At 47.4% G+C, this 27847-nt stretch overlaps 1 protein-coding gene across 2 annotated transcripts in view; it reads left to right on the top strand.

The window, feature by feature from the left end:
• Window positions 1–24370, top strand: part of ORC2 (origin recognition complex subunit 2) — a 369154-nt gene extending 344784 nt beyond the window's left edge. Inside the window, exon 17 of one of the 2 annotated variants that reach the window (XM_069615439.1) lies at window positions 23940–24370. In XM_069615439.1, coding sequence (XP_069471540.1) covers window positions 23940–24020 — 81 coding nt within the window. In that variant the 3' untranslated portion in view covers window positions 24021–24370. The remainder of the gene's footprint in view (window positions 1–23939) is intronic. The other variant, XM_069615438.1, reaches the window with a different exon arrangement.
• Window positions 24371–27847: the final 3477 nt, after the last annotated feature.

The raw sequence follows: 27847 nt of genomic DNA, 5'->3' as shown, positions 1-27847 counted from the left end.
GGGGGTCGCCACTGGAAAGCGCTGCTGTGGACCCGGGCCCTGGGCGCCTATCTTCATTGCAGGATTGGTGTGCCTGCTCCTCCAGGGCTGGTGGGTCAGAAACCATCCCTGCCACTCATGAACCTGAACCCTAATAGTGCCTCCCTATGCCTTACATCCCTTCTCGTGGGCAAAAAATGTTTGTTTTTTATTTTCTTCCTTCATCGATGCACTACACTCGATCTGATCACCAGTGCGGGGACCTCCGCCCTCCTCTCTCAGCCAAGCTAACCTGAACTACGACAGTAGTCCCCATTGACTTTTCATACCAGGACCCACCCTACCACCGCAGCCACCAATGCCAGACCGAACTTGTACGAGAATACAGCGCGGCGCTGGAACGGGGATTGAGGGGAATCCTCTGCCGCTCCAATTTGAGTTTGCTCAACTGACTCACATACCAGCCTGATTCGGGAGAGTGGCGCTACCAACTTCTACATCTGTGCACCCCACCCCAGTGCGGTGCATTGTCTCCCTGAACCTGGTTTATGTGAATACTACGACTAATCAACCACTCAACAATCCCAGCATGGGGAACCAAAAAAAGCAAGCCAAGATGCACCAATTTGCCCGATCCGAACAGTCTCCGTCACCCCCACTTCAAGCCAAGAGACCATTCAGATTGATGCTGCTGCCCTGAATCAAACACTGTTGGCCTTAAAAAGCAGCACTAATAGTCTGTGTTAAAACACTTCAACTATACAAATTGATAAAGTATTTGGTCACATGGCCGAGGCAGAGCAGCGAATTGGGGAGGGTGAGGACATTGTCGCCACGCTGCAGCGGGAGATGGTGGAACTTCAACAAGCTGTGAAGAAAGTAATGGACAAAAACGATGATTTGGAGGGGCGGTCCAGGCGGAACAATATACGCATACTTGGTGTTCCAGGATCGACAGCCATCGAGAACATGGAGAAGTTCACGGAGTCCCTCCTGATGGATATCCTGGATCACCCTCCAGTAACATCTATGTTTATGGTGGAGAGGGCTCATCGGGCACATGGCCGAGGCCCCCTCCCAGTGCCCCAGAGCACCCGATCATAGCCAATATTTTCAGTTACCGGGACATTATTCTCCGTTCTGCCAGGGAGAAGGGTGAGCTGCAGTGGGGCTCCTCCATTATTCGCCTGTTCCCCGATTTCAGCCCAGCGGTTCAGGAGCAACGAAAAACATTACAATCCATCAGAAACATCCTTAGAAAGAAAGGTATTAAGTACGCCATGCTCTACCCGGCTAAGCTCCGAGTGCAGCACAACGGATCCACTGTCTTTTTCACCTCACCAGAGGCTGCAGAGCGCTTTGCCTCGAATCTACCAGACCCAGGGGGCTCCCCAAGGCGCTCACTGCACCACCCTTAGAGTCTATGCAGCGTGATGACCCCAGCGGTTATGATCAAACAAATCCGTGACGGTATACCCCGTCTTTAGAATGGGCTTCAGGTAAAAGTATCCTGTGGCCTCGACTATTAGGAGCAGGTTGGCCGCCTTTAGCGCTCCAGGTTCCGCAGACACTGTGGATTTTTTCATTGCGTTTATGGAGCTAGTTGGGTTTGGGGTGGGTTAAGGGAGCCGGTAGGTTACAGTTTCTGGCGTGGGTGGGACATGTGTGGGGGCTACTAAGTTTGAGGTTGCTTTGTTTGTTGTTAATAAGTACAAAGACGTTCCAAGGGCTCAGGTCAACGCACGCAGTCCGCAATGGGCCAACTCGCACAACTGCACTGCAACCTTCGTCGTATGCTTGTACAAACCTGAACCTACTCACTGCCACTAAAGTACCGCAAACGCCATGGCAGCACACAAGTTAGGTGATCAGAGGGGGAAAGCAATAGTTTTGATGTCTTGGAACATAAGAGGTCTCACTAATGCCAAGAAAACACATCTAATTACAAATTACTGTAGAAATCATGGGATAAGCATATTATGCTTGCAAGAGACGCATCTTGTAAAAGGGGCCCCTTTACCTAAGCTTGCAGGATGGGGTGTCCACAGATATGAATCATTTTATACATTGCACTCCAGGGGCGTGGCTATATATATATATATATATAGTTGGAGGGGATTGGGTCCTCCGACGTATTCCATATCTATGACAGTAATCACCACAGCTATGCTGCTTTGGAAAATCTTTTCGGCGTCTTTGTCCAGCGTCGATGACGTCGATACGCCGCCCTCGAGGACCTACTCCGACGGCCGATGTCACTGGATGTTATAAGTAGGACGCACGACACCCGTAGCCTCAGTTCCGTTTTTTCCGCGAACGTGTTTGCTTCGGAGATCTCGGCGCGCCTCGACTCTTTAGAGTTTCTGTTCTTTTGGTTCTTCGAAGTTAAAGTCCTTTGTGATGTCTACCACTTCTTCCATCCGCATCCGGGCTTCAAGAAGTGCGGGGACTGCGGGTCCAAGATGTCGGTGACGGACTCGCACAACGCCTGCCTCTGGTGCCTCAGGGAGGCCCATGACACGGATGATTGTGTCGACTGCCAGTCGCTTACGTCCAAAGCCTTGCGGGAGCGCAAGAAGAAACTGTCGGTCGGTAAGGTGTCCAAGCCCCGGAAGTCGAGGTCCGCGGGGCTTTCGACTGACGATTCGAGGGGCAACTCTCTTTATCGTCGTCGGAAGTCCAGTGGGTCTCGGTCCCGGAGTGGGTCCCACCACTCCTCTGCCTCTTCGAGGCACTCCTGGAAGCGCCCTCATCGGTCGCCTTCCCCGTCCTCATCCGAGGACTCCGCCCGTCGGCGGGTCGCTATCCCACCAAGCATGAGACGCCGGAGGAATGGGCTTCCTTCGGTAAGAAAATGCTAGCGATTCTTGAATCGCAGGGCACTGGTCCATCCGTGCCTCTGAGTGTGGTCGGTCCTGATCGGACTAGAGACACTGCTCGAACGCCTTCGGGCTCGGCACGATTCGCGGGAGCGGTCCCGCTCGGACAAGGGGAATCGTTCTAGTCACGGCCGTTCCAGGTCCCGGTCCTAGACGCGCTCGAGACCGTGTGAGCCTGTGATGTCTTCGAGGAAGAGGTCGACGTCTGTGGCGCCACGGTCGTCGAGGGACTCTCTCGAGGCTCCGCCTCCGAAGAAGTCATCGACGCCATCGGCGCCCAGGATGTCGAGGGACACGCTCAGGGCTTCGCCCTCGAGGCCTGTGTCGACGCTGTCGATGCTGTCGGTGCCGTGTTCGGCGTCAACACCGATTCACTCGACGCCTTTCGAGGCTGATTCGACGGGGGTACCCCGGGTCATGGTGGAACCCCCTAGGAAGGCTTTGGCCAAGGTCAAGCATGGCTTTGTTCCCCATTCTGTGCCCTCTTTCCTCCATCTTGAGTACATTTCAGAGGTGGATGAGGGATCTGATGATGGCATGGTTCCTGATACGGTGCCAGATGAGATTCTCTCGGGCCATAGCCAGATTGAGGACCTGCGTCAGTCCCTGCACAACGCCAGTGGTCTGGACACCTCTCTGGAGGTGGAGTTTTGTAGGCCTGAGCCTGGCACCCATGCCGACTCCTCGGACCGGCGCCTTATGTCTAGGGTCACCGAGTACTTGGGTCGGTCTGCTCCCCCAGGGGATTTTCTTCAGGATGACCTCACGGATATCCTCGACCAAGGTCCACCAACTGACCCGGTACTGCCGTTCCAAATAGCTCTACAGAGGAGGGTGGTGGAGGCTTGGACTGCTCCGGAGAGTCTCCGGGCAGTGGGCAAGTCTTTGCTGCGAAAATACCGCCCAGCCAGTAGCGACCCCTGCTACTTGACCAAGCACCCCACTCCGGAGAGTTTGGTGGTGCAGGTGGCTACGGCCCCAGCAAAGCAGGCGTTGTATCCTACCATCCCTCCTGATAGGGACGACAAGTGTTTTGATGGTTGGGCGAAGAAAGTGTTTTCTTCAGGGGGTATGGCTCTTCAGGCGGCCAACTGCGTATGTGCCTTGTCACGTTTCACGCACACTATGTGGAACTGTTTCCTTAGCGCTGAACATATTCCTGAAGGGGACGAACGGGATGGTTTTCTTGGTATGGTCCAGGATGGCAAGGATGCCATGTGTGAGGCCGTTCAGTCGGGTTTGGACGTGGCAGATTGCGTCAGCCGGTTCCTGGCGGCGAGCACCATCATACGCAGGTTTGCATGGTTGCGGAAGTCGGGGTTTGCTCCTGATGTGCAACATGCCCTTTGACGGTGAACATTTTTTTGGCAGCAAGGCTGACAAGAGCCTTGAGAGGTTGCAGACCTCCAAAACTGCAGCAAAGTCGTTGGGCGCTGCAGTTCGCCAACCTCTGCCTTTTCGTCCAAGGGGACAGCAATGGAGGGGAGGTTCCTTTCATTATTACTTATTACTCATCCTTTGGTAAAGCGAGAGGAGCTGCCAGTCAAAGGGGCCACCGTAGGAGTGCCAGAGGTGGAAAGCAGGGTATTCGAGGAGCCAAGGCCGCTCGGGCAGTTGCCTCTTTGCCCTCAGGCAACGCCGCAGCCGCTTCAGCTCAGTCATGAGGCCATGTCCCATGGTTCGCGGGTTGGGGGAAGGCTGGTGCAGCATCTTGTCGAATGGTGTGCCGTTACTTCAGATGTGTGGGTTCTGGAGATCATAGCCCATGGCTACTGTCTTCCCTTTCGGCAGAGACCTCACGGCAATCCACCGGCGAATCTCTCGTTGCAGAGTACGGATCCGCTCCTTGTGCAGGAGATTCAAGCCCTGCTGGAGAAAGGTGCCATAGAACTGGTGCCTGTAGCGGAGAGGAACAAGGGATGGTATTCCCCTTATTTTTTGATTTCCAAGAAAGACGGGGGATTGAGACCCATCATTGACTTGCGCGGTTTGAACAAACTCCTCAGGAAGGACAAGTTCAAGATGGTTACTCTTTCCCAAATCCTCCAGGCCCTTCAACTTCAGGACTGGTTGGTGTCTCTCAACCTCAAGGACGCTTATTTGCTTGTGCTGATCCATTCAAAGCACAAGAAGTACCTGAGGTTCGCGGTTGGCGACTCGCACTTTCAGTTTCGGGTCCTGCCATTCGGATTGACCTCCGCCCCGAGGGTCTTCACCAAGCTCATGGTAGTGGTGGCAGTGCATCTCAGGAAAGGGGGGATTCACGTCTACCCCTACCTGGACGATTGGTTGATCAGGGCACGCTCTCCTGGGCAAGTCCTGGATCATCTGTCCGTCACCTGCCACTTCCTCCACAAGCTGGGCTTCTCCCTCAACTTAAAGAAGTCCCACTTGACAACGCAAAGCCTCCAGTACATCGTAGCAGTGCTCAACACGTCCCTGGGACAGTGTTCTCCTCCCCAGGTGAGGGCTCATCACATTCAGCAGATGATGCACAAATTTCAGCATGCCCAGAGTCTCCCAGCGTTCGAGTTCATGAGATTGCGCAACCTCATGGCATCCTGCATTCTTCTGGTGCCAGAGGCCAGGTTGCGGATGAGAGCTTTGCAATGGGCACTCAAGCTCCAGTGGTCTCAGTCCTCTGGATGTCGGACCCTGTTCAGGAGCTGTCCTTTGTTGGCCAGGACCTTCTGTGGTGGGCTGTCGAAGGCAATCTGATGAGGGGACTCCATTTTGGCTACCCTGGCTGGAGGTGACGATCATGATGGACGCATCCCTCACGGGATGGGGAGCTCATGCCAACGAGTTGACAGTCAGCGGTCGTTGGTCTCCGTCGGAGTCCAGACTCCATATCAATCTGTTGGAGCTGAGGGCCGTCAGGCTTGCCCTGAAGGCTTTTCTGCCGACTGTGCGAGGAAAGAATGTCCTGAACATGACGAACAACACAGTGGCCATGCACTACCTCAACAAAAGTGGGGGGGCAGGGTCACTTCCTCTGTGCAGGGAGGCGATGCAGCTCTGGTTCTGGGCAATCCAGCAGGAAGTTTTGATCTCGGCAGTTCATCTGAGCAGGCAGAGCGCGATCTCTCACAAGTGGAAGTTGGCTCAGGAGATTCTCCTGGAGATCTTCGCCCTTTGGGGGACTCCTCAAGTGGATCTCTTCGCCTCCAGTGTCAACCGGAAGTGCGAAAGGTTCTGCTAGCGGGAATTTCCTCCAAAAGGAGCCTTAGGCGACGCGTTCGTGGTGGAGTGGTCATTCCCACTGCTGTACGCGTTTCCTCCAGACCCCGTCATCCCGCAAGTGCTGCAGAGGTTACGAAGGTTCGGTTCCCGGATGATCCTCATTGCTCCGGCATGGGCCCGGAGGACGTGGTACCCGGACATTCTCGACTTGTCTATCTGCCCTCCACATCGTCTTCCCTTCCAAGACGATCTGTTCTCACGGGAGGGGCGTCGGGTTCTCCATCCAGAGGTCAGATCCCTCAACCTTCACGCTTGGTTTCTGAAAGGTTGAGGTATAAGGACTGGGACCTCCCTGAAGACGTGATGGAGGTGTTGCTTTCGGCCAGAAGGCCCGCAACTAAGTCCCTGTATCGTTGCCGTTGGAGAAGTTCTGCGACTGGTGCAGGGTTAAGAAGGTGGATCCGTTTTCATGTAACATTCCTGTGGTTCTGTCTTTTTTGGTTTCTTTAGCCCACAGGGGCTTGCAAGTGGGTACCGTTAAAGGTTACCTGGCGGCGCTGTCCATATTTAAGCGCTCGTCTGAAGAGTGTTCTTATTTTAAAATCCCTTTAATTTCTCAGTTTCTAAAAGGGCTCACTAATGTGTTCCCTCCGTCACCTTTCCAGGTGCCCGGTTGGGATTTGAACCTTGTCCTCAAGTTTCTGATGGGTGCTCCGTTTGAGCCTTTGCATTCGTGTCCTTTGAGACTGTTAACTCTCAAAACTGTATTTTTTACTTGTACTTCCGCTCGCAGAGTGAGTGAGTTACAGGCACTTTCAGTTAAGCCACCCTTCAATGTATTTCATAAGGACAGGGTTGTCCTTAGAGTTCGTCCTTCCTTTCTTCCGTGGTGTTGTCGGAATTTCATTTGGGTCAGAAGGTTATTCTTCCGGTATTTTATCCTCCTCCGCATCCTGGTAAGGAAGAGGAGAGGCTCCATAGGCTCGATCCTTGGAGAGCTTTAAGCTTTTATATTTCACGCATGTCCCGGGTCAGAGTGGACGATCAACTCTTCATTGGTTACGCTGGAAAGCGTTTGGGACAAGCTGTGACTAAGCAGACTTTGTCTCGCTGGATTATTCTGGCAATTTCTGAATGTTACCGCTTGGCGGGTAAGGACCCACCGGTCGGCTTGCGGCCCCATTCTACCAGCGGCATGGCTGTCTCTACTGCCCTACAGAGGGGTGTTCCTATTCGTAACATCTGTAATGCAGCCACCTGGGCTTCGGTCCATAGTTTTGTACGTCACTACTCCCTCGATTCCATGCGTGGGCAGGATCTGGCCTTTGGCAAGGCGGTCCTTTGCTCCGTAATTTGATTGGGCATTCTAAATTTCTGTATTCTAAATTCTTTTCCCACCTCCTTGCATTGGTACTGCTTTGGGAGTCTGACATAGATATGGAATATGTCGGAGGACCCAATCCCCTCGAAGAATAAGTTACTCTCTTACCTGGTAATGTTCTTTCGATGGGATGGTCCGATGACGTATTCCATATCGCTCCCTCCCTGCCTTCCCCGCTACAGAATTTCTTATGCATTGAAGCTTAAGTTTTCGCAAGGCTTTGTGTGGTCAGACTGGCAGAAGACTGGTGCCACACGTTCTCGGGAAAAACTACAACTGCGGCTACGGCGTCGTGCGTCCTACTTATAACATCCAGTGACGTCGGCTGTTGGAGGAGGTCCTCGAGGGCGGCGTATCGACGTCATCGACGCAGGACGCAGACGCTGAAAGATTTTCCGAAGCAGCACAGCTGTGGTGATTACTGTCATAGATATGGAATACGTCGTCGGATCATCCCATTGAAAGAACGTTACCAGGTAAGAGAGTAACTTGTTCTTCCCTACAATACAGGCTGCACAGACAAATTGCAGACAATGAGGGCAGATTCGTAATGCTAGCGGGGGAACTACTTGGCGCCAAACTCCTTCTGATAAATGTATATGCTCCCAATGCTGACTCTCCGGAGTTCTTTCATCAATGTGTCAAGCATATACATATGTTCCCCGGGTACGGGATTGTATGGTCTGGCGATTTCAACATGGCCCTTACGCTTGACAAGGACATATCCACTACCTGTCAATCATCCCTACTGGCTGCATCAAAGGCTTGGTCTTCCATATCCCGATATCCCGATCTGGGCGATGTATGGCACTCCCAACACCTAGGTGTCAGGGCATATACCTTTTTCTTGGGAGTGCACGACAGCTCGTCTAGGATTGACTATATAATGGCCTCCCCCTCTATACTCCGAGACGCGACAGAGACTATACACGCACACTATCCGACCACTCCCCTGTTCTCCTCCGATTCACGCCTGTGGAGAGCTCACCATCCCGCCTCCGCTGGAGATTCAGGGCGTCTGCCCTAGAAGATTTGGCTTTTTGGTCGGAGATAGGTCATGACATACAGACCTATTTCACTGCCAATGTTAGCTCAGTCCAAGACCAGGGCACAATATGGGAGGCGTTCAAGGCGTATCTGAGGGGGTGTTGTATCTCTAGAGAGGGAGTGGTGCTTAAAACTATCCATAGGTCCATGCGCATACTAGAAGATAAGATCAGCGATGGAGAAAATAGGCAGGGATCAGCGGATAGCGATGGAATCCGGCGCAAACTGCAATCTCTGAGGGCAGAACTCTATCAAATGGCCATGTGCGAGGAACAATACATGGGGGATCCAACCGTGGCAATACGATATGGGGAAGGGGACCGCCCAAGCGGAACCCTAACGTGGGCTATCAAGAAGGAGCGGCAGCCCACGGGCCTAGCCGAGATTGAGCGTCCCGACGGGACCCTGGTTAGGGACTTGCAGGGGATCAACGACGAATTCCGAACATAGTACAGCAGACTATATACGTTACACTCTGGCCCTGGACATGATGAGTTAACACAGTACCTAGATGAGGTTGCCCTGGGCTGGTTGGACCTATCACCGAAGAGGAAATCAGGGAGGCCATAAAATTGCTCCCTAATGGGAAAGCACCCGGGCCGGTAGAGATAACAGCCGAATTTTATAAGGCATACAAAGAATTGGTAATACCCCACCTCCTGGTAATATATGAGCATGCCTTTTCCAGTGGTTCTCTCCCGGAGACTACTAGATCGGCCCTTGTGTCTGTGCTCTTTAAACCGGGGAAAGATCCTTGGCAATTATCCTCTTATAGACCATTGTCCCTCATCAACACCGACAATAAGATACTAGTCAAAATTCTTACTGCACGTATCCTTCCTCACATGCCGTTTCTGGTTCTGCCGGACCAAGCCGGTTCATCACCGTCCGCTTTACCCAACATAATCTGCGACGTCTTTTCACTCTCATGCATAATGTAAGCCCAGCTGTGCCAATAGCGGTGGCCGTTCTCGATGCCGAGAAGGCCTTCGATTCGGTTGAATGGCCTTTTCTCTTCGAGGTCCTCGGGCGATCCGGGTTTGGGCTAGCATATTTACGATGGGTCAAAATACTGCATACCACCCCTAGAGCGGCTATATACACCAATGGCGTGACATCCGAACATATTTATCCCTCCCGTGGCACACGTCAGGGCTGTCCTTTCTCCCAGGTCTTATTTGTCTTAGCCATGGAGCTTCTCGCCTGTCACATCCGAGACCTGCACGCACACAGAGGCGTTCACTTGGGTACACACCTTGCCATTGAGTCCTTATACGCAGACGATATACTGCTGTATGTTAAACACCCGCTGCAGAATCTCACTCCCCTAACACAAGAGGTGATCAGATTTCAGGAACTGTCTGGACTCAGAATCAATTGGACCAGGTCCGAGGTACTCCCCTTAAACCCTAGCGTACAACAGAGTGATGTGGGCGACGGTTTCCGCTGGTGCCCCCTGAAGATACGATACTTGGGCATTGTAATATCCACCACACAAGAAATCCTGTACAGGGACAACTACATACATGTATTGGAAACTCTGGAACAGAGGGTAGAGTCATGGTTATTGCTTCCCATATCTCAGGCAGCCCGCATCGCACTAGCGAAGATGGTAATTCTTCCTAAACTCCTGTCCATATTTAGCAACTTGCCCTTGTGGCTCCCTGCACAATACTGCTCCCGGGTCCGGAAGATGATGACAAGTTTGGTTTGGGCCGGGAAACAGCCAAGAATAGCTTACATCACTCTTACAGGGCCCTATGATCAAGGTGGCCTCATGTACCCAGACATGTATCTCACTAGCTGCCCAGACACAATACATTGCGGGGTGGGCCTCCCTGAGTCCAGAATCGCCCCACTCCCACCTGGCTAGAGCTATAAGTGCTCTGGATGATCTAATGGGCCTATTATGGGGTACCCGCGAGAGCACCCCCAGGGGTGAGATTCAACCACTTGGTATAACCTGCAGAGCTTGGGACGAAATAGGGCGCCTACTAGGCTCCTCCCCATACTATCTACATACATTTCCAATTTACAACATTGTCGGGACCCCATTGACACATGAAAAATCCTTCAAAGATCACTTTCGGGCTCTGGGAGTCCCTTGGCGATATGGTCCGGGGCACCCTTTTTGTGACCTGGGAGAGATTTAGGATAAATGGTGAACACAACGCCCTGACCCTACTGTATTACTAGAGGGTCAGGGGTATTCTGAAAAATAAGTGGCCTGAGTTCCTGCACGCCCCCACTCCTCATCCTACCCAGTGCTACATCACGCAACCTCTGTCCACCCGGAAGCTAGTATCCACAATTTAGAAACTGAATAGAAACGGACGGAGCATTCAGAACCAAAGATACAAAGAAGTATGGGAAGCAGACCTGGGGGAATCATTGAGCGATGACCAGTGGAAATCCATCTGCATCCAGTCTCGCTACATATCTCTAAACTCCTGATATATATTGATCCACTATAAATGCCTCCATCAGATCTACTACTCCCCCAAGCCCTAAGTAGATTCTTCCCTGATAATTCCTCCAACTGTAAGAGGTGTGGGATGCAAGCGGCTCATTTCTACCATGTTGCTTGGTGCTGCCCCCGCATTAGGCCTTTTTGGAAAGAAGTAGAAGATGCAATGATAAGTATGCTGCCCTTGCCGGGAGAGTACTCCCTGAAGCTCTGGCTCTTAGCCCTGATCGAAGGAAGCAGCTGCACCGAAAAAAGACTTTTGGTCATTGCTTCAGTGGCGGCCAGATACTTGGTAGCCAGAACTTGGGGGAGATCCAACCCCCCCCCCCCACACTCCTGAAGTGGCTGGAAATCATGAGACAGTCTGTACAGAGCGAGACTAGATACCCTTCCCCCCCACCAGCCACCCATTTGACTACTGGCCCCCATTCAGACAATACCTGATGGACAACGTCTCGACTTCTCAAACCCCTGCAACTACCCCAGAGCATATATAGGAGGGCACCTCTGTATTCTTCTCTGCGCCATGGATATACATAAAGACATGTGCAGTGGTGGTCAGCTAGAGTACTCGAAATGGTTTTATTTTGAACTTTCTCTTGCTGTGCGAGGTATGGGCCGATTGCAGCGGAGCAGGCGTGAACTTGATTGTAACAATGTGAGTTTGGTTAGGAGGGACGGGGGCTGGGCCCCTGTAAGTCTATGTTAATAGGGTCGCTATATGTACTTATCTGTTGAAATTCAATAAAGAAGGTTTTGTCTTACTAACCTTGGACGTTCGGCTCGTTAGCAGCATGTAAGCAATGAAACCAGGTGCAAGAGAACAACGTCAGACAACTGTCTTTCTTAGTTAATTAGCCTACCATCTCTCATCAGTTATGCCCTAAGCCAAGGCTTCTTTTCTTTGTAGTTGACCTTGCTGACTGTTCTCTTCCTCTGAACTTTAAAGGGAGCGAAGGTATATTGATGTCTTCATCTGGAGCCTTACGGATAGGCCTTGTTTTCCAGTCCGGAATCACATGTGAGGAAACCATGATTCTGTCCTTCTATTAAATGTTATTTGATTCAATTATGTTAGGTGCTATTACTCTCATTGTTCTCTGGAGACTTGGTTGCTCTATTCTGCATGGGCTTTCTGCTTCTTTAATTGAAAAATACTTGCCACTCAAAACTTTTCACTCCTTTATTAAATCTAGGAGAAATATGTTCTGTGTATGTAGCTTATCCTCTTTGAGACTTTTCAAGCCACGTAGTTGATCTTGTTGCGGCATCCTTGATTCTGGGCCAAGTAAATACCTTTTGTTCTTGCACAATTCTGCACTCTAGTGCCTGTCAGCTATGAAGCCTTGGTCTTTCTCCTCTCGAGGCTACTCGCTTATTTTTACACGATGCCGACATCCGTTTTCTCAACATGGCTGCTTTTACCTGCATTCTATTTCCTACTTTAGCAAGCTTCTCTGTTGTTCTATCTAACTTGCGTTTCTGTGTATATTCATCGATTACATCTCTTTTTAGTGCATATGGTTTTCATATACGTTTACTTTGTCACTTCAGTCACATCTTCATTCTTTCGATATTCATATGTTGGTTGCAGTGCATTCTCGTATCTTCTCTTCTTCATGATGTCACTTCACATCTGTCAGACTTTACTTGTAGTTCTATGTCCAGTGGTGTCTGCAGGCTCATGTCTACTGCATCAGTGTGGGGATACATTTGGTACGGTTGTCTGAGCACATAACGTCTCTTATATCTCTGATGTAGTATTGGGTTGATACCAGATGTCATGATCCGAAAGCGCCGGCCTTTCTCTGGTCTCCTGAGGGGAGGACCGTGGGCGGGAAACAAGTGAGAACACCCTCAGGTTTCTCATAGTAAGTACACTGAACCTAGCTAGTAATGCACATCAAAGAAACACTTACACATGCATTCATATTAAAATATAGATTTATTATATTTACACAAGTCGTTAAATACTTGGCACAATAAACCAACACACATAGGTATACTTTGCAATACTTTAAAAAGGACACTTCTTAGTTGGTAGTTACTGAACGTGCACAATTGTTACAGGAGTTTGACAGGACTACCGTACTATCGGTAATAACGCGCACCCACAAAGTAATACAGTAATTGCATTTAGCATACATATATAAGATTGTGATTTCTGGGAAGGAAACAGTTTGTGAGTGTTATCCTAGCAGAGTTTGAGGTTCTAGAGGCAGTTACCCTGCACAACAAGTATTTTAAAGTCAAAAACGCAACCCTAGCTAAAAGGCAGTTCGGAGAGGCTAAAGTCTTGAAAAGCAGCCGAAGTCAAAAGTTCCTGTGGATACTTTCTAGTCTCTAGGAAAGAAGATACAAGAAGACTTAACCAACGTTGGAGACCCTGTTAAAGGACTCAATAAAGGGACACAAGCAGCGGCTTCAGTCAGTGGCAAGAGGGGGTTGCCCTGGACACCTCTACGTGCAATCCATTGCTCTGGAGGTGACTTTCTGGAATAAGGTAAGCAATACCTTTTTCCCCACAGTACCTTAAATTTGAAGAAAATGTTTGTGGTGGAGGCTCTGCGATGTTGCAGCTCTGGACCCGATTTCCGGATTCCAGATTGGCTCAAAATAAAGTTCGTCTTCGGACTGGTTGTTCCCACCAGTCAAAGGGAAGGAGGTGTCCAATTCGGAGTTCCTCTGTTGCACAGAAAACGGAGTCAGGACAGCAATGGTTGCTTCACGGCATTGCAAAGGGTCTGCAGGCGTCTCTGGTCATCTTCTTCGGTTACTTCAGCTTCCTGTGGTCGACTCGCTTTTCACTCCAGGAGCCTCACCTTCTATACAGTTCCAGCACTCACTCCTCTGCAGTTGTCACGACCTTTGCCCAAAACCCCCTCTGGCAAACCCATTGGCCAGGTGGAGTCAGGACTCGGGCCTCTAGAGCCTGGCATCCTCTTCAAAAGCCCTCATGGGGCCAGTCCTGGCGCCTATGGCACCAGGCTCATACACCATGAACAACAATGTGCTTGGGATCTACTTTATTGTATTGTCAGCCAACATGGAGGCATCCACATAGCTTGGTTCCTAAGAACCAAGCTATGCGGTCTAGTGTTTTGGGTGTGGCATGCCTGGAACTACTTTCCCTGGTACTACTTTACTTAGGCTATATAAACCACACCCTGACTGCAGAACATGCTTCGTGTTACTTTGCAGCTTGCAACGTGACGCTCACCGTGTCCAGCTATTCCCTCGAACCTCAGAGAAGCAGAACCTGCAAGGAGACAAAAGGAACATCATTAGCAGCAGCATCTTACCTGCAGTCTTCATCTTTAAAAACTTGCAGCTACTGAGAACAGCTTCCTCAAATCTGCATGCCTCCCGGACAGAACGACCTGAAAGAGGAAGATGGAGGCAACATTAAAGAAAGCTGTAGAGACATTTACAAATTACGAACTGCTCAAAAGGCTTACCTGGCTGGTCGCCTCTCGACTGGCAACACTCCGGACATTCCACTCGCGCTGAAGAACACCGCGACCTACAAGGAAGGAAAACACAGGTTAGCAAAGGCAAGACTTTGCAGCGCTTACTTACCGCATCATAGCGCTCTTAATGCGCCATCATTTACCAGCGGGGCTCAACCAAGCCAGTTCGCCGCACTGAAGCTCCGCATACCTAAGGGAGAAAAAAGAGACATTTTAAACAAAGAAAGGCATGCAGGATAGCAACAAAACTAAAGAACAGCAATAAGACCTACCTGAACAATATCAAACGGGCCGGCGTCAGTGAAGTAACTGGACCGCACTCGCCCATGAAAGACAACGCGCCCCTGCAAAGAAGGCAGGACGGAGAGCACAACTAATACTACCACAAGGCAGAACCTTCCCCACAGACCACATCAGGGCAAAGCTGAGAAGCATACCAGCGAGTAACCCAGCTGGGTGGCGTCCTGTGGATACCAGGTGAGCGTAACAGCAATCTTCCTCAGCCGTTTAGAGAAAGGGGTGTTTGGCTGTCCATGAAGGACAGCCAGACCCCCAGTGGGACCTGGGCCCATTCAAGCACACTGGCAGACAAAGGAGAGGGGTGAAAAACTCCTCCCCCACTTCCCACGAGCCCAGGCACTCTGTAGCCTAGGCAGGGACACTCAAGGGTTCCCACCAAAGGCAAAATGCACACACAGGCCTCCCTCTCCCAGAATGGTAGAAGAAGGGCTAACGAAGAACAACCACGCTAGTAATGGTGAGAAAAAAAGGGGAGGCCCCAAGTTGGTACTTGGCTGCCCCTATTGTACACTACCGAGACTATGGACTTAGTCTGTGATAGAAAAATCACACAATAGTTGGTAGAACACGTCCACTGCCACCAGCCATAACTAAAAGATTGCCTATGTGACTAGAAAATCACAAGAGCAGAGAGAAGGGAGATACTAGTTATCCCTCTAGCACTCCACATAAGGTAGTGTGTGCCAATCGCTTAGACGATAACGTTTTAGGAGAGACATTATCTGTCAATCCTGAAGAACTGTAGTTACTCGAAGATAAAAGGAAAGAATCTCAAAGGAGGACCCAACGGGTCCCAAGCAACACTGCCCCTATGGAGCTGTGTGCTGCAATAGTAAAATACAGATGCCTTAAAGGGTTATGGAGTAAAATAGACTCCATAGGACAGGTAAAAAATACAAAGAATAGAGTTCCAAAAGACAGAGCCCATAGAATGAATGAGTGGAAAAAGGTTCCACTCATTCAGGATTTCAGAAAGAAGTCCAGAGGTCCAGCGAAAAGTGCTGGGAGTCTCACTAGGAGAGGGGATGAAGGATAAACATGATAAATCTCCCTAACATGGGGCCCCTTCGAGCCTATGCACAAAGCCAGCCTTAAACATCTTACATACTTATAGCCATTACCTCAATCGGAAGGGTTTGTGGACTACAAGCTCTGTCAGTACAAGACCCCTTTGTTAGGTATACACAAAGACAAAGTGGTGTTACGCACACATCCTTGATTTTCATCAAAGTTCATATGAAAATTCCATGTGAAACAAACTATAGAGCTTCCTGCGTTTTTCCAAAACCCAACAACCACAGCACAAAGAAGTCTACATACACTAGGGGTACACAGAGCTGTCCTCCTCTGCCTTGAAAAGACAGTCTACCAGGGCATCCTATCTTTAAAGCAATGATTTCTAAATGGATTGTCAACTACATCTAACTCTGTTACTCTCTTGACAAGAGAACATTGCCTTTTAAGCCCAGAACACACTCTACTCGAGGCACTAGGGCAACGTTAGCCTTCATAGCAAACGTGCATCTCGATACCATTTGCAAGGCTCCCACTTGGAGTTCAGTACACACCATCACCCAAGATTACTGTCTGGACACATTCTAGGGGTGATACACAGGCGGGACAAGCAGTGCAGAAACATCTTTGCAGCGCTATTGTCTAACAACCCACTTCCTTCTACTAGTGCTGCTTGCTAATCTATACAAAGCATGTGATTCCAAGCAGATCCACAAGCCTCAGAAGGGATACATTAGTCACCATAATTAATTGTATTTTCTGATGCTTGTATCTGCTTGGATTCACATGCACCCACCCTTTCTCTCCCCTCTTGGAGTAGAAGGTGCCTGGGAAAGAAACATAAATCTTTCGCACCTCATGGTCTGTAACTACAAGCTTACAAAATACACTTCCCCTTGTCAAAAACAAATATGAGGGACCTCAACGCAAGAGGTATCATGGGTATGAGGTACGTCACACTAGGGATAGTATTACAGTCGCGCCCTGTCTACGTCCCTTTTCAAACTTTGAAAACTTCATGTGCCATACTCTGCACTTCTACTAGATGTCGGCCTATGCAAACTCATGGGAATCTAAGCAGATACAAGCATCAGAAATACGATTACACCGAGTAATCTATTTACTTATATATATATATATTTTTTAATGCACAAGCATCAGAAATATGATTACACCGAGTAATTTATTTACTTATATATATGTATATATATATTTTTTTTAATGCTGTGTAGTTTGGTCACAAACTTTTTGTATGTTTGATGAGAATGTTGCGGATGTCTGGAAGTGTTTCATTTAGCAAGTGCAGTGCAAATTCTGGTTCTGGTTCCGGGTTAGCTTGGTGTCAGTTTTGCTATGTTTTCCCAGAATTGCATAGTTCTAAAGATGAGTGGGAAAGAGTGTCCGCTTGTGATCTGTTCTCATCTTTCATTTGTCTTTGAAGGTTTGTTCTTGTGGGAGCATTTTTGCAAAGATTCTCCGCGTTTCATCTAGGGAGGAACATTCCCTAAAGAGATGGAAGAGTGTTTCAATTGTGGTGTTCTTTTTTGCAAAGTCTGCATTAGGTCTCTTCTTTTGGAATTTGTCGAGTGTGATCGAGATATTCTCTAGTTGATAGAATGTTCAATCTAAATCGCAGGAAAGTGTCTCGTATGAGTTTGAAGGGAAATTTGATTAGGTATTTTGGCAGTTCATTAAGGGCTCTTGTCTCATAACGCATGGAGTGAGAGAGTTTGTATTTGCCCTTATCTTCACAAGTCTGGATCCAGTCAAGTTCCCCGAGTAGTTTTTTTGCCTTCTCAGGGCGGTTTACAAAATTCTTTCCATCTCGCAATGGTTGGATTGTCAGTGGTTGTGGAGGTGTTATTCAGAAATTTGATCGAGGGGATGTTGTCTTTAGAGATGGTTTTTCTGTAGAGTGTAATGTGTTTCCATCTGTTGGTTGATTACAGAGATTGTAGACCGAGCTCATATCGTATTCTCGTTGCCAGGAAGGATTTTGGAAGGGAAAGTACCTTCCTCCAATAGATACCTTCGCTGATTTCCCATATCTGACGTGGCAGATTTAGGAGGCTCTCGCTTCCATAGGCGAGTATTTGAGTAACCTTCTGTTTGTAGAACGTGAGTGTAGGTATCGTGGAGAAACGTCCGTATGTTTTATGGATCATGGCGCCTTGGCGTGCTAGCGAGAGGCATTTGGTTTTCAGATTCTCCATCCAGGACAGTTCTGTTGTCGATTGATTTAGGTGGATCCCAAGATATTTTGTTGTCTTCACTATTTCAAGAGGTTTTTTGTTGATCGTCAATTGAAAGGTCGTTGCTCTGCAATTTTTTTCTATTGTTAGTGCCATGATCTGGGTTTTTGTGAAGTTGATGCTCATTTTGTTTTCTTTGACGTATTGATCCAGAGCGTTGAGTCTTCTTTGTAAGCCAAATGAGTGTTTTGTCCAGCAATACTAAGTAATCTGCATAAAGTATATACGGTATTTTGGTGGTGTTAATTTTAGGAGGAAATGCTTCTACGTTAGCTTGGCTAATCATGATGTCAAAAAGGTAAAAGTTGAACAGTGTTTTCGCAAGAGGGCAGCTTTGTTTGAGGCCTCTTGTCTGTTGGTACGGAGTTGGATACAATGCCGGTTGGTGTAAGTCAGACCTTAATAGAGGTTTTGCTGTAAAAAGCCTTGATGGATTCAAGTATTTTGGAAGGGCATTTCCAGGAGTGAAGTTTATTCCAAAGTCTGTTTCGGTTGATGCTATCAAATGCCATTTCCAGGTCTATGAATGCAGCGTAAATTTGTGATCCAGTTCTCGAAGCTTCTTGTTTTAGGACATTGAGAATCGTTAAGTTTATGCCAGTGCCGGCATTCTTCACAAATCCGGTCTGTTGGGGGTCGTAAATATTATTATGGGGTGTTCAATTGTTTAAGTAGTGTGGAAGCAAAGAGTTTGCCTATAGGGTTGAGCGTGGCCAGTGGTCTGTAGTTTGTTGGTAGGTCTTTTTCTCCTGGCTTGTATATGGGGACCAGCGTGACTGTTTGCCAGGTGCAAGGGATGTATTGTTCTGTGGATATTAAGTGAAATAGATCCATTCACAGGTCGGTCCATGCATCTGGGTTTTGTTTGATGATGTGGTTACTGAGGCCATCAGGGCCAGGAGCTCTCGAGGTGTTAACATGTCTTATGAGGTAAAGAATCTCCTCTTGTTCCAAGCCATTGAACCATTTGGAGCTGCTGCTGCTAATGTTTGGAGTGTTGGTAGTATTTTTATACAATTTGGCAAAGTGTGTGGACCAAGCTTTTTCTGGAACCTCTGAGTTGAGGGTTTTTTGGGCAGACTTGTTGTTGTTCAGTATGGTCCACAAGTCTCTGGTGTTTTTGTTCTTCAGTATTTTCAGTACATTTTCCTCGTCATTCTGCAATACGATTGCTTTTGTTGACTTCATCCAATTCTGATGTTTAAGTTTTAAGGGATGTATTCTTTTTCTGCCGTGGGTGAAGTCTGTTTTGTCGATATCGCAAATTTGTTTTCGCAAGGTTCTTTTTTTGGTGGGAATTAGTTCATTGTATGTGTGGATATGTTTGTGGTAAATCTTGCCACAAGCTTTCTTTATGGTTTGGTAGGGTGATAAGAGCCATTCGTAATTTATTTTTGCTTTTGTTGGATTGGACGAATTCTGGAAGTTGTCTTTTATTATTGATAGATGATTAGTTGGATTCGAAGTCGGTTTCCTCCTTGATTGATTTCAATTTTATCAGATTTTTCTTTGTGTAGGAGTGAATGAATGTCGGTCCAGATTAAGGCTACTTTGTAATGATCGCTGAGTTTGGTGGGGATAATGGCAAGTGTCCTGGCGGCCTCTATGATCACGGGTGAAGCATAGATGTAATTGTTGTAGTTCGTCAGAGTTTCGGTTGTTCATTTCCTTGTCCCAGGCTCTTGTCTTGCGGTTCATCATGGATAGAGGTGTTCTCTCTCCCTGTTCGTTGAATAGGTGGATATTCATGCCCCCACAGATGATTACATTTGCTTTGGGATGTTTTGTTCTGATGTTGTCTATGTATCGATGAATGTGGCGTCTGGCATGGATTTGGGGTTCCAATATATATTAACTATCGTGATAAGTTGGGTATGATTGATTTTCGATTTTCTGAGTTCTGGATGGTCTTTGAATTCAAGCACAGTTAATTGTATCCAATGGTTAGGGTTCAAAGTTTCTATCAGGTGGATGTTAGCTTCTATTTTCCACATTGTAATGAGACCAGCCTGTGGTCTCCCTTTTTGCCCCAGAAGAGCCGGGTTGAATGCGTTCAAGCATCCGTCGCAGTGAGGTTGTGTGTCAGCCAGGTTTCCTGAAAGAAGATGATGTCAAAGTTGTTTCGGTAATCGTTTCCCGGTTTATACAAGTGCGAGAACCCTCTGGTGTTCCAGGAGTATAGTTTTATTTTATTTGAGAGTTTGTTGGAGGATGGTTATAGGTGAGTTTATTTTATTATTTTCCGTTCTCTTGTTAAAGTTTTTTCATCGGTTGGGGTGTATGAGCGGTAAAAAGCTCTCTCATATTTGTCGTCCCTTCTTGGATTTTTGGCTTGTTCTTTATACCTTGTGTCTTGCTTAGGGTTGGTTTTTTCGGATTTGTGTGTCTCTTCGGGCGTTAAGGATCTTTTCCCTTCTGTGTTGTAATGGGAGCAGGTTTTTGCTGCTGTACATCTGAATCCTAGTTGGTCGAAATAGTCTCTGCATTCTAGAATCTTGTTTCGAAGGAATTGGTCCTGTAAGCAGATCTCAATTGCGTCCATTTTATTTTTTGGGGGAAATTTAACCAGTCTTATGTCGCTGGATCTTGCGTTTTCCAGGGTAGGGATGACACGGAGCAGGCGAAGTAAGTTGGCTCTGTTCATAATAAGGTTATCGTCAAGGCCTAAAATTCTTTGTAGTTCCACCATGAGATCTTGGTGTGTACAGCGAGAGTCGACAAAGATAGGAAGTGAAAGTCGTTTTTAGTGTTTTGGGGATGTTTTTCTTGGATGATGTTGTTTGAATTGAGTCACTAGTGGAAGCGTTGTCAAAGCTCCAGCTGCCTTCTGAGTCCGAGGTGTCAAAGATTGGAAAGGAGCCGGTGTCGTTATTTGGTAAGGGTGTAGAGACTGGGATGGTCAGGGTTGTTTCTTCTCTCTTTGCCATCGGTTGTTCAAGGCAAGGTTGTTTGATTCCCGTCTGGTTCTTTGTTTTGGCCGTTTTATTGATGTGTTGCTGGTTTGAAGTTTAATTTGCTTGTTGGTGGTCGCTTATTTCGTCATTAATGGGTATATGTTTTTTTTTTCTTTGAGCAGGACTTGTGGTGTTGAAGTGGTCGTGCTTTCAGATTGTTTGGCCGATAATAGTTTGATCAGTATTGCAGTAAATTGCTCTTTCTAGGCATGATCTGCTCTGGCTAATTAGAATAGTCTGTTTTGCCATTGGGCTGATGTTTTGGCCTCCTGGTCGAGGCGTAGTTGGAGTTTAGTAATGAACAGCTCAGTGTGGACTTGCTTTGTGTGCATCAAGGCAATGAGAGTTGCCTGGTCTTGCATGGTGTCCTTAAGGGATTCATAGAGTTTGATGAACGGTACCAGAGCTTGGGTAGAAGCTACGATTAGCGAGTTCTGAAGTTCTGCCATTGTTGTTGGGATTGGGATTTCAGGGTGGTCGTAGTTATGGTCGCATTTGTATTTTGTTTCTTCGTGATTGGATATGTTTATTTTTGGTAGCATCTGTGTAGTGTCAGTACAATTTGCTTGCTGTGTGTGACGCAATTTAGTTGTTGAGATTCCATGGTTCTCATCAGGTTTGATATAGAATTACCCTTGTTTAGGTGTTGAAGCTCCATCTGGGTGCTACAAGTTGTACCTGGCGGGAGTGAGGTGTCCAGAAATTAAGTCACATTTTTCCTGATTGGAGATTATAGACTCGATTTCATCGATGTCAATCAAGTGAGAGTATTGGCAATTTTTTCTTTCTGCGATTAGCACGGCTGTCAGTGTGGTTTTGAAATTTTTTATGGCTTTCAGCGTAGTTTTGTTGCCATCATTTTTTCTCATGCATTGCTTTTATCTTTTGTTGAGTTATTGTTGAGTCTTGCGTGTCTGTGTCCTTTTTTGCGATCTTGGTGCTCCTGGGCCGGTATTTTTGGTTAATTGCTAGAGATTGGTTCTGTTTGGCCCTCTGTTTTGATTTCCTTTTTCTCCCGAGGGCGCTAGTTATTGGATTTGTGGTTGATCTGAGAGATTTTCTTCTGCTCGTCCAAGGGTGGGGTGCTATGGCTAGGACTTATAGCAAGTTCCTGTGTGGTTTTTGTGATATGCGAGGTTTGAGGCTCGCTAGATAAAGGGTCAGAGTTGGAGGGGTGGGTAGATGGGGATTCCTCGTTTCTGCTTTCCAATTCCGATGTGTTCATATCATTCTTTTGTTGTTTAGCGCACGGTTTGTTAGGTGAGGCGGGGTAGTAACCCGAACGGAGACGGGTATTCTATTTATTAATAGGCGCCTCTATGGTGCACTCAATTGCGCAGTTATCTGAGTAGTTTAAGATAGTGCTGTTGCCATTGACATGTGGGCTTTTCTCTATTTCTGCGGTGGATTGTAGGGGTGCTCTGTGTCTAGTGAGCGGTCCAGTTAAGGCAACCATGTTAGCGTTTGTTGGTTAGAAATCGTGAGCAGAAAGAGTGCTTTCCTGCACTGGTTGAGTGGAAGTAAATAAGTGTGCAATGAGTACGATACCGGAAAGGATAATCTGGTCAAAGGCACAGAGCCTGCAGTCCCCGTTATCCAAGCTGTTGTTGTTTGGAGTAATCTGGAGCCGCCAGTCTTGAAAGTTCAGAGGTGTCTGGGCGAGGTCCTAAAATTGAGCTTGGCGGATGAGTTTATGGATGAGTGGGTCAAAGGCACGAGGCCGACAGTCCCCAGTATTCAGGAGAGTACTCACAGTACAAATTGTGCTGTATGTTATTTCCAGTCTAGGGTTGAAGTGCAGGGGCTCCCTGGTGTCTGTTTAGGGAGTTCAGCGTTAAGTAGGTGTGATGATGGTCAGGTCAAAGGCAAAGTGCCCGCAGTCCCTGGCGTCAACGCTGGAGGGGGCCCAGCTGCAAGAATGGGTCCACAGTGTGAGAAGGACGCTGGCCTGCGGGGGCGGGGGGAGGAAGTGACTTCCACAGCGGGTCTCGTGTTGAGATGTGAAGCGTTCCGGTCCTGAGTTGTGTGGGCTTGCCCCGTCTCTAGGAGTGGGAGTGGGAGTGGGAGTGTGAGTGTGAGTGTGCTGCTCAGCAGCAAAACAGCAAAAAAACGATGCAGATTGAGAGACCACCAGAAATCTTAAATGAATTAGGAGCAGGAAGATAACCAGAATAATCAATATTCAATCCTTTTCAGTCGGGTGGGTCCTTGCAGTGGAAATTACTGTTATGTACCGCACATCAGTTCTTCCATGACCTTAAATTTCCCGTATTCGTTATGTGCTTTCTTGCAAATTCTGCAAAGCTTGAGAACTTTTCAGTATGGTTCTGGTAAAATCAGGGTCTATGTTGCAGCCAAGCAGTTAACAGCCAACAGCAGGTACAGAAGAAACACGCACTTTACTTGCACAGGCTTACGGTGAGTAATGGATCCCATGTTGGGCGGGGAGTAGAAGGTTGTCGGGTGGAATGGGGTGTGGGCAAGGAAGAGACATTTTGGGGAGACCGCATAACAAAGCCAAGTTTGAATTCAGGTCTGCCAATTGTAGTTGACCAAAATGTACACTGTAAATGATAGTCAGACAATTTAGAACCTATTTTCAGTTGTGTCCTGACAAAAAGTGGAATCATTGTGTCCAGTGGTGGACGTCTTTCTCCCTGTGCCTTATGTTAAAACATCACCGAGTTCCTACATGGCAAGACCACATCTGGTTGTTTATAATCTCATGCAGATTATAATCTCATGGACAAGCAATTCTGTCTGAATTTCCACTTTTGTGGACGATATTCATATGATTGTTCCAGTCATCATTAGAGAATTGACCCAAGGATAAGTAATGCATAGCTCCCCAAAATTACATGCAACTATTTGGCATTTCTTTGGCCGCTGTCCATTAGGAGCATGGCTGGTAGCACCTGTTGCAACCTGCGGCAGGGGGTTATCTTGATTGACTTTTATAAATTTATATGCATTACCAGTGTTCTGTTCTGATGTTTTTCTCTCTTGTTCAAAGGGTACAGATGGAGTGGAGTATTTGTCGATTCCTGTGGACCATGGGACTCTGACCGATTTCTTAGAAAAGGATGACAGCTAGATGTCCGAGTGCCACCCTTCCCACCAGTGGAAATGGTTGAGAAAGCTGCTCTGTGTCTCTGGATAAGTGCTGGCCACACCAGGTTGCTTTGTTTACAGAACTTCATCAGGCAAATGTCTCAGCATTTTCCAAAGGCCGCCATATCTTACCTGTATGCACTTTTTTCGCTCCGAGACATGCTATTTGTTAAAGGATATCCGATTGCAATGTATTGACCCAACAAAAGGGCCTGTGACTGGATCACAAAGTGACTGGGAAACATAGATTTATTTGAAGAAATAGCTAAATGGTGAATAGCACATTAGAAGATTCAACTTTCAATAAATTGAAGTGCAAATACCTGAACAGAATATTGAAACTTGTTGACCATCATTATTCTGAGATTTTGTTATCTGACGATACTAAAGTGAAAACATAATTGTTAGTTGGTTAAACCAGTAGAAATCGAGTTTTGCCATTGTGTTCGGGTGCTTTTTGATAGTGCATTTAAAATAGGTTTGTGACCTAAGCCCTATTCTCTAAAGGTGCTTGATCCTGTCACTGAATAAGTGCCGTTTTTGTTTGTAGTACATTCTGGCAGTCTGACAAGAGGTGCCAATTATTGAACATGTATGGAATTAATCACCAGAACTCTTTGCACTCTCTAAAGAATGTAGAAGGGGTCCAGTCCTATCCAGTTTAATGTATGTATAGTGTGGGGGTAAGCTTACACTTTTTCTGTGTATGTGGTACTGGGAGGAATTGTGATACTGAATGCTCTCCATCCGCTACCTTTTCCTAGCTCTAAAATGTGCATAAATAATAAAACAAGTTCCCAATCTTCTGAATCACCTTTGCTAGGCTTCTAGTGTTCCTAGGTATGCTGCACAGTGGTGGGCAGTGTGACAATTTTACATAGCATTGGGTGATTGCAGGGCAGTGTTCTCTGTACAGCACCTTTCCCTTTTGGCCAATTCCAGACAAACGTCTGCACTGCCCCACCTGTGCCAGTTGTTCAGAGGCACTGGTATGTTAATGAATCTAATGTTTGCCATATAGCATAATACTTACAGAAACTGGTAGGCTGTACCAGAGCCATTCACAAGCCAGGTACAGCAGGGAAGTGGCTCAGTCTGCCTAGGGGGGCCTTGTAACGCTTCTGTACTGATACCAAATGCAGGCCAGTATGTTAATACAACTACTACATAGTTGTATGGTTAACCTGCACGACCTATAATCCAGACACAGATCAATGTCTCTGTGAGTTAATGTAGCTGCTGCATAGCGATGTGTGTCAGTAGAAGGTTCCTAGGTTAAAATCCAACTGAGCTCACAGAGGCTTATACTTTGAACAGGGTTGCAATTCCTCGGCAGGAAGGATATCAAAACAACGCAGTGCAACACAGGTTCGAATAGCGCTCCTGCACTTAAAAACCACTTGTTGGTATTAAGCACGTTATAAAAGAATAATTATAATAATTATAATTTAATGAGGCGACCGCCACGCACAGCGTGTATACTTTAATTGTGAATGTAGATTAGTTTAGTGATTTTATCTGTCACTTAACCTTTTTGCTGATAATTCAGAGCAATTTACAATCCCTTCTTAGAAGTACTTCAATGCATTTAATGTGGGCAATATGAGAACACCTCAGCAGGGCTATTGAATCTTTAGTAAGGCGGTACATGTACTTTTTCAACAGGACTGCCATACATTTAATAGGACAGTACATCACTTTTTTGTATGGGTGATATTCTTTAAATTGATCAAAATCTGCACTTTTTAAGCGGGTCTTACATTCGTTTCATGTGGAATGCAGGACTTCTTTCCAAAAATAAAAAAAACAGTACAAGGGCCTCTCTGCAGGGCTTCTTTACTTTCGGCAGTACAGTGCTGATGCTCCTATCCTCCTCCACAGTAAGTATGGGGATCTCTCGCTAACATTCCGGACTGACTTATAACCGTCACATGCAGAAGCCAGCATACATCATTCCCAAGCTGGCCAGGCAAATCAGTCTACCCCTGCTCCCAACTTCTTACAAATGTTAGAGGAAACCATTCCATAGCCTAGCTGTCTTCTGGACTGTATACAATTTGTGCATTTGGTGATAAAGCCATTCAATTGGACTCATGACACTACATGAGATCTGAAGGCTCTGCCATGGGTCAACATGATATTGGGAGACAGGTTTTCCGGCACATTCGTCAGTGCGACAATGTTAAATGTAACCCTATAAGCAAATGGTAGCCAATGGAATGTCCTTTTAACTTGGCACACTTGATGCCTGTATTATCAAGAGCCTAACTAGCTAAGACAATTTGAGGCAATTGGAATTTAATGGTAAAGCATAACTGGCAGTAGTTGTCATGATCTCTGCTTCCAAAAGGTCAGGGTTTTCCCAACTCCCTTGGAAGCAGATCCATAACCCAGGTTCCGAGTGCCAACCAGTCCCAATTGGGACCTTTTGGACCCAGTCCTGGCGCCAGTGGCACCAGGCTCATAAATATGCCCAGTCCCAGCGCTGGAAGCGCCAGGCTCATAATGCTTAGGTGGACTTACCTGCAGCAGACCATGCTGCTTACTTGCCTGCCAGTTGAGCCTCTGCGCCTCTTCTGTTTGGAACTACTTTTCCTGTTGGGTGGGGCAGGAGCCACTCCCTAGATTCAGAACACTGGAACTCTTCTGGAAAGCAGGAACTCTTTTCTTACCTAGGCGTGGCTGTGGAAGGAGACACCTAAGCACTACAGGAGGCTATTTAAACCACACCCGATGGATGAATCTTGCTTTGCGTTATTCTGCATCCTCTGCAGCAGAACGCTCATCGTGTCTTCTGCATCTGATCCTGGGCCTAAGGAAAAAGGCTTACCATCCTGAATCCAGTCTTCAGCAACACCTATAAAGACAAGAAAGAACAGGTTATCATTACGGTCTTCAGTGACAGCTCTTCACTTACCTGGTCCATCGGCTGTCACCAACGCCTCGCGCTGCATTCCGGCATCTGAAAGACAAAGGCTTACCTACTCTTCGTGCGCTCCGGAGGTCTTCACACTGCATTCCGGCATCTGAAAGACAAAAGCTTACCAACTCTTTGCACGCTCCGGAGGCCTTCGGCGCTGCATCCCGCATCTGAAAGACAAAACAAGGTGCGTTTAAAGACATTGGGGAACTTTAATACTCACGTGCCATTACTCCTTTCCACATCTAACCCAGTGGGTATTCCGGCACCCTGCAGCCGCTCCGAACTTGTACCTGCAAAATAAAAAGACAGTTAGAGCGCATCGTGAAGCAGGCAACAAGCGCTTACTTACGTGCTTCCAGGCGCTTCTATTCATCACACGGGCTCCATCTTCAACTCACTTCAGCCCGTCATCCGCCATCGCCGGAACCCTGCAAAACAAGAAACATCATTACTAAAGACTTTAAAGACTTTAGAATTACTCGAAACTTACCGTTCGTGCAGTAAACGACGGACAGCAGTCCTCTGAAGTCAAGAGGCCTGCTCCCCTTATCCAGTGAAGAAACTGGTTACAGCACCCTGCCCCGAGGCAGATGGAGAGCACGGCGTTCACTTACCTAAGGTGAGAGCGTTAACCTTTGGGGTTCTACAGGAGAAGAGAAAGGGAAGAAGAGAGAGACATTCAATAACCCAGTTCCTTAATCCCATATTTTCTATCTGCAGACATCTTACCCTTCGAGTCAGACATACAGTGCACAGAGGTCCAGCCCAAAGAGCCATCCGTGTGTTACACATCACCTTTGAAGATACGGTATACGCCCAGTCAAGACCGGCGCCTCTACGGGAATCAGGTGAGCGTTACAGAACGCAAAGCCTACCACAAAACTCCC

The sequence above is a fragment of the Ambystoma mexicanum genome, chromosome 9 (assembly GCF_040938575.1).
Source record: "Ambystoma mexicanum isolate Mex_15411 chromosome 9, UKY_AmexF1_1, whole genome shotgun sequence".
Classification (NCBI taxonomy): Eukaryota; Metazoa; Chordata; class Amphibia; order Caudata; family Ambystomatidae; genus Ambystoma; species Ambystoma mexicanum.
Note: the sequence above shows the minus strand (reverse complement) of the source record. Positions and strands in the feature narration are given on the sequence as shown.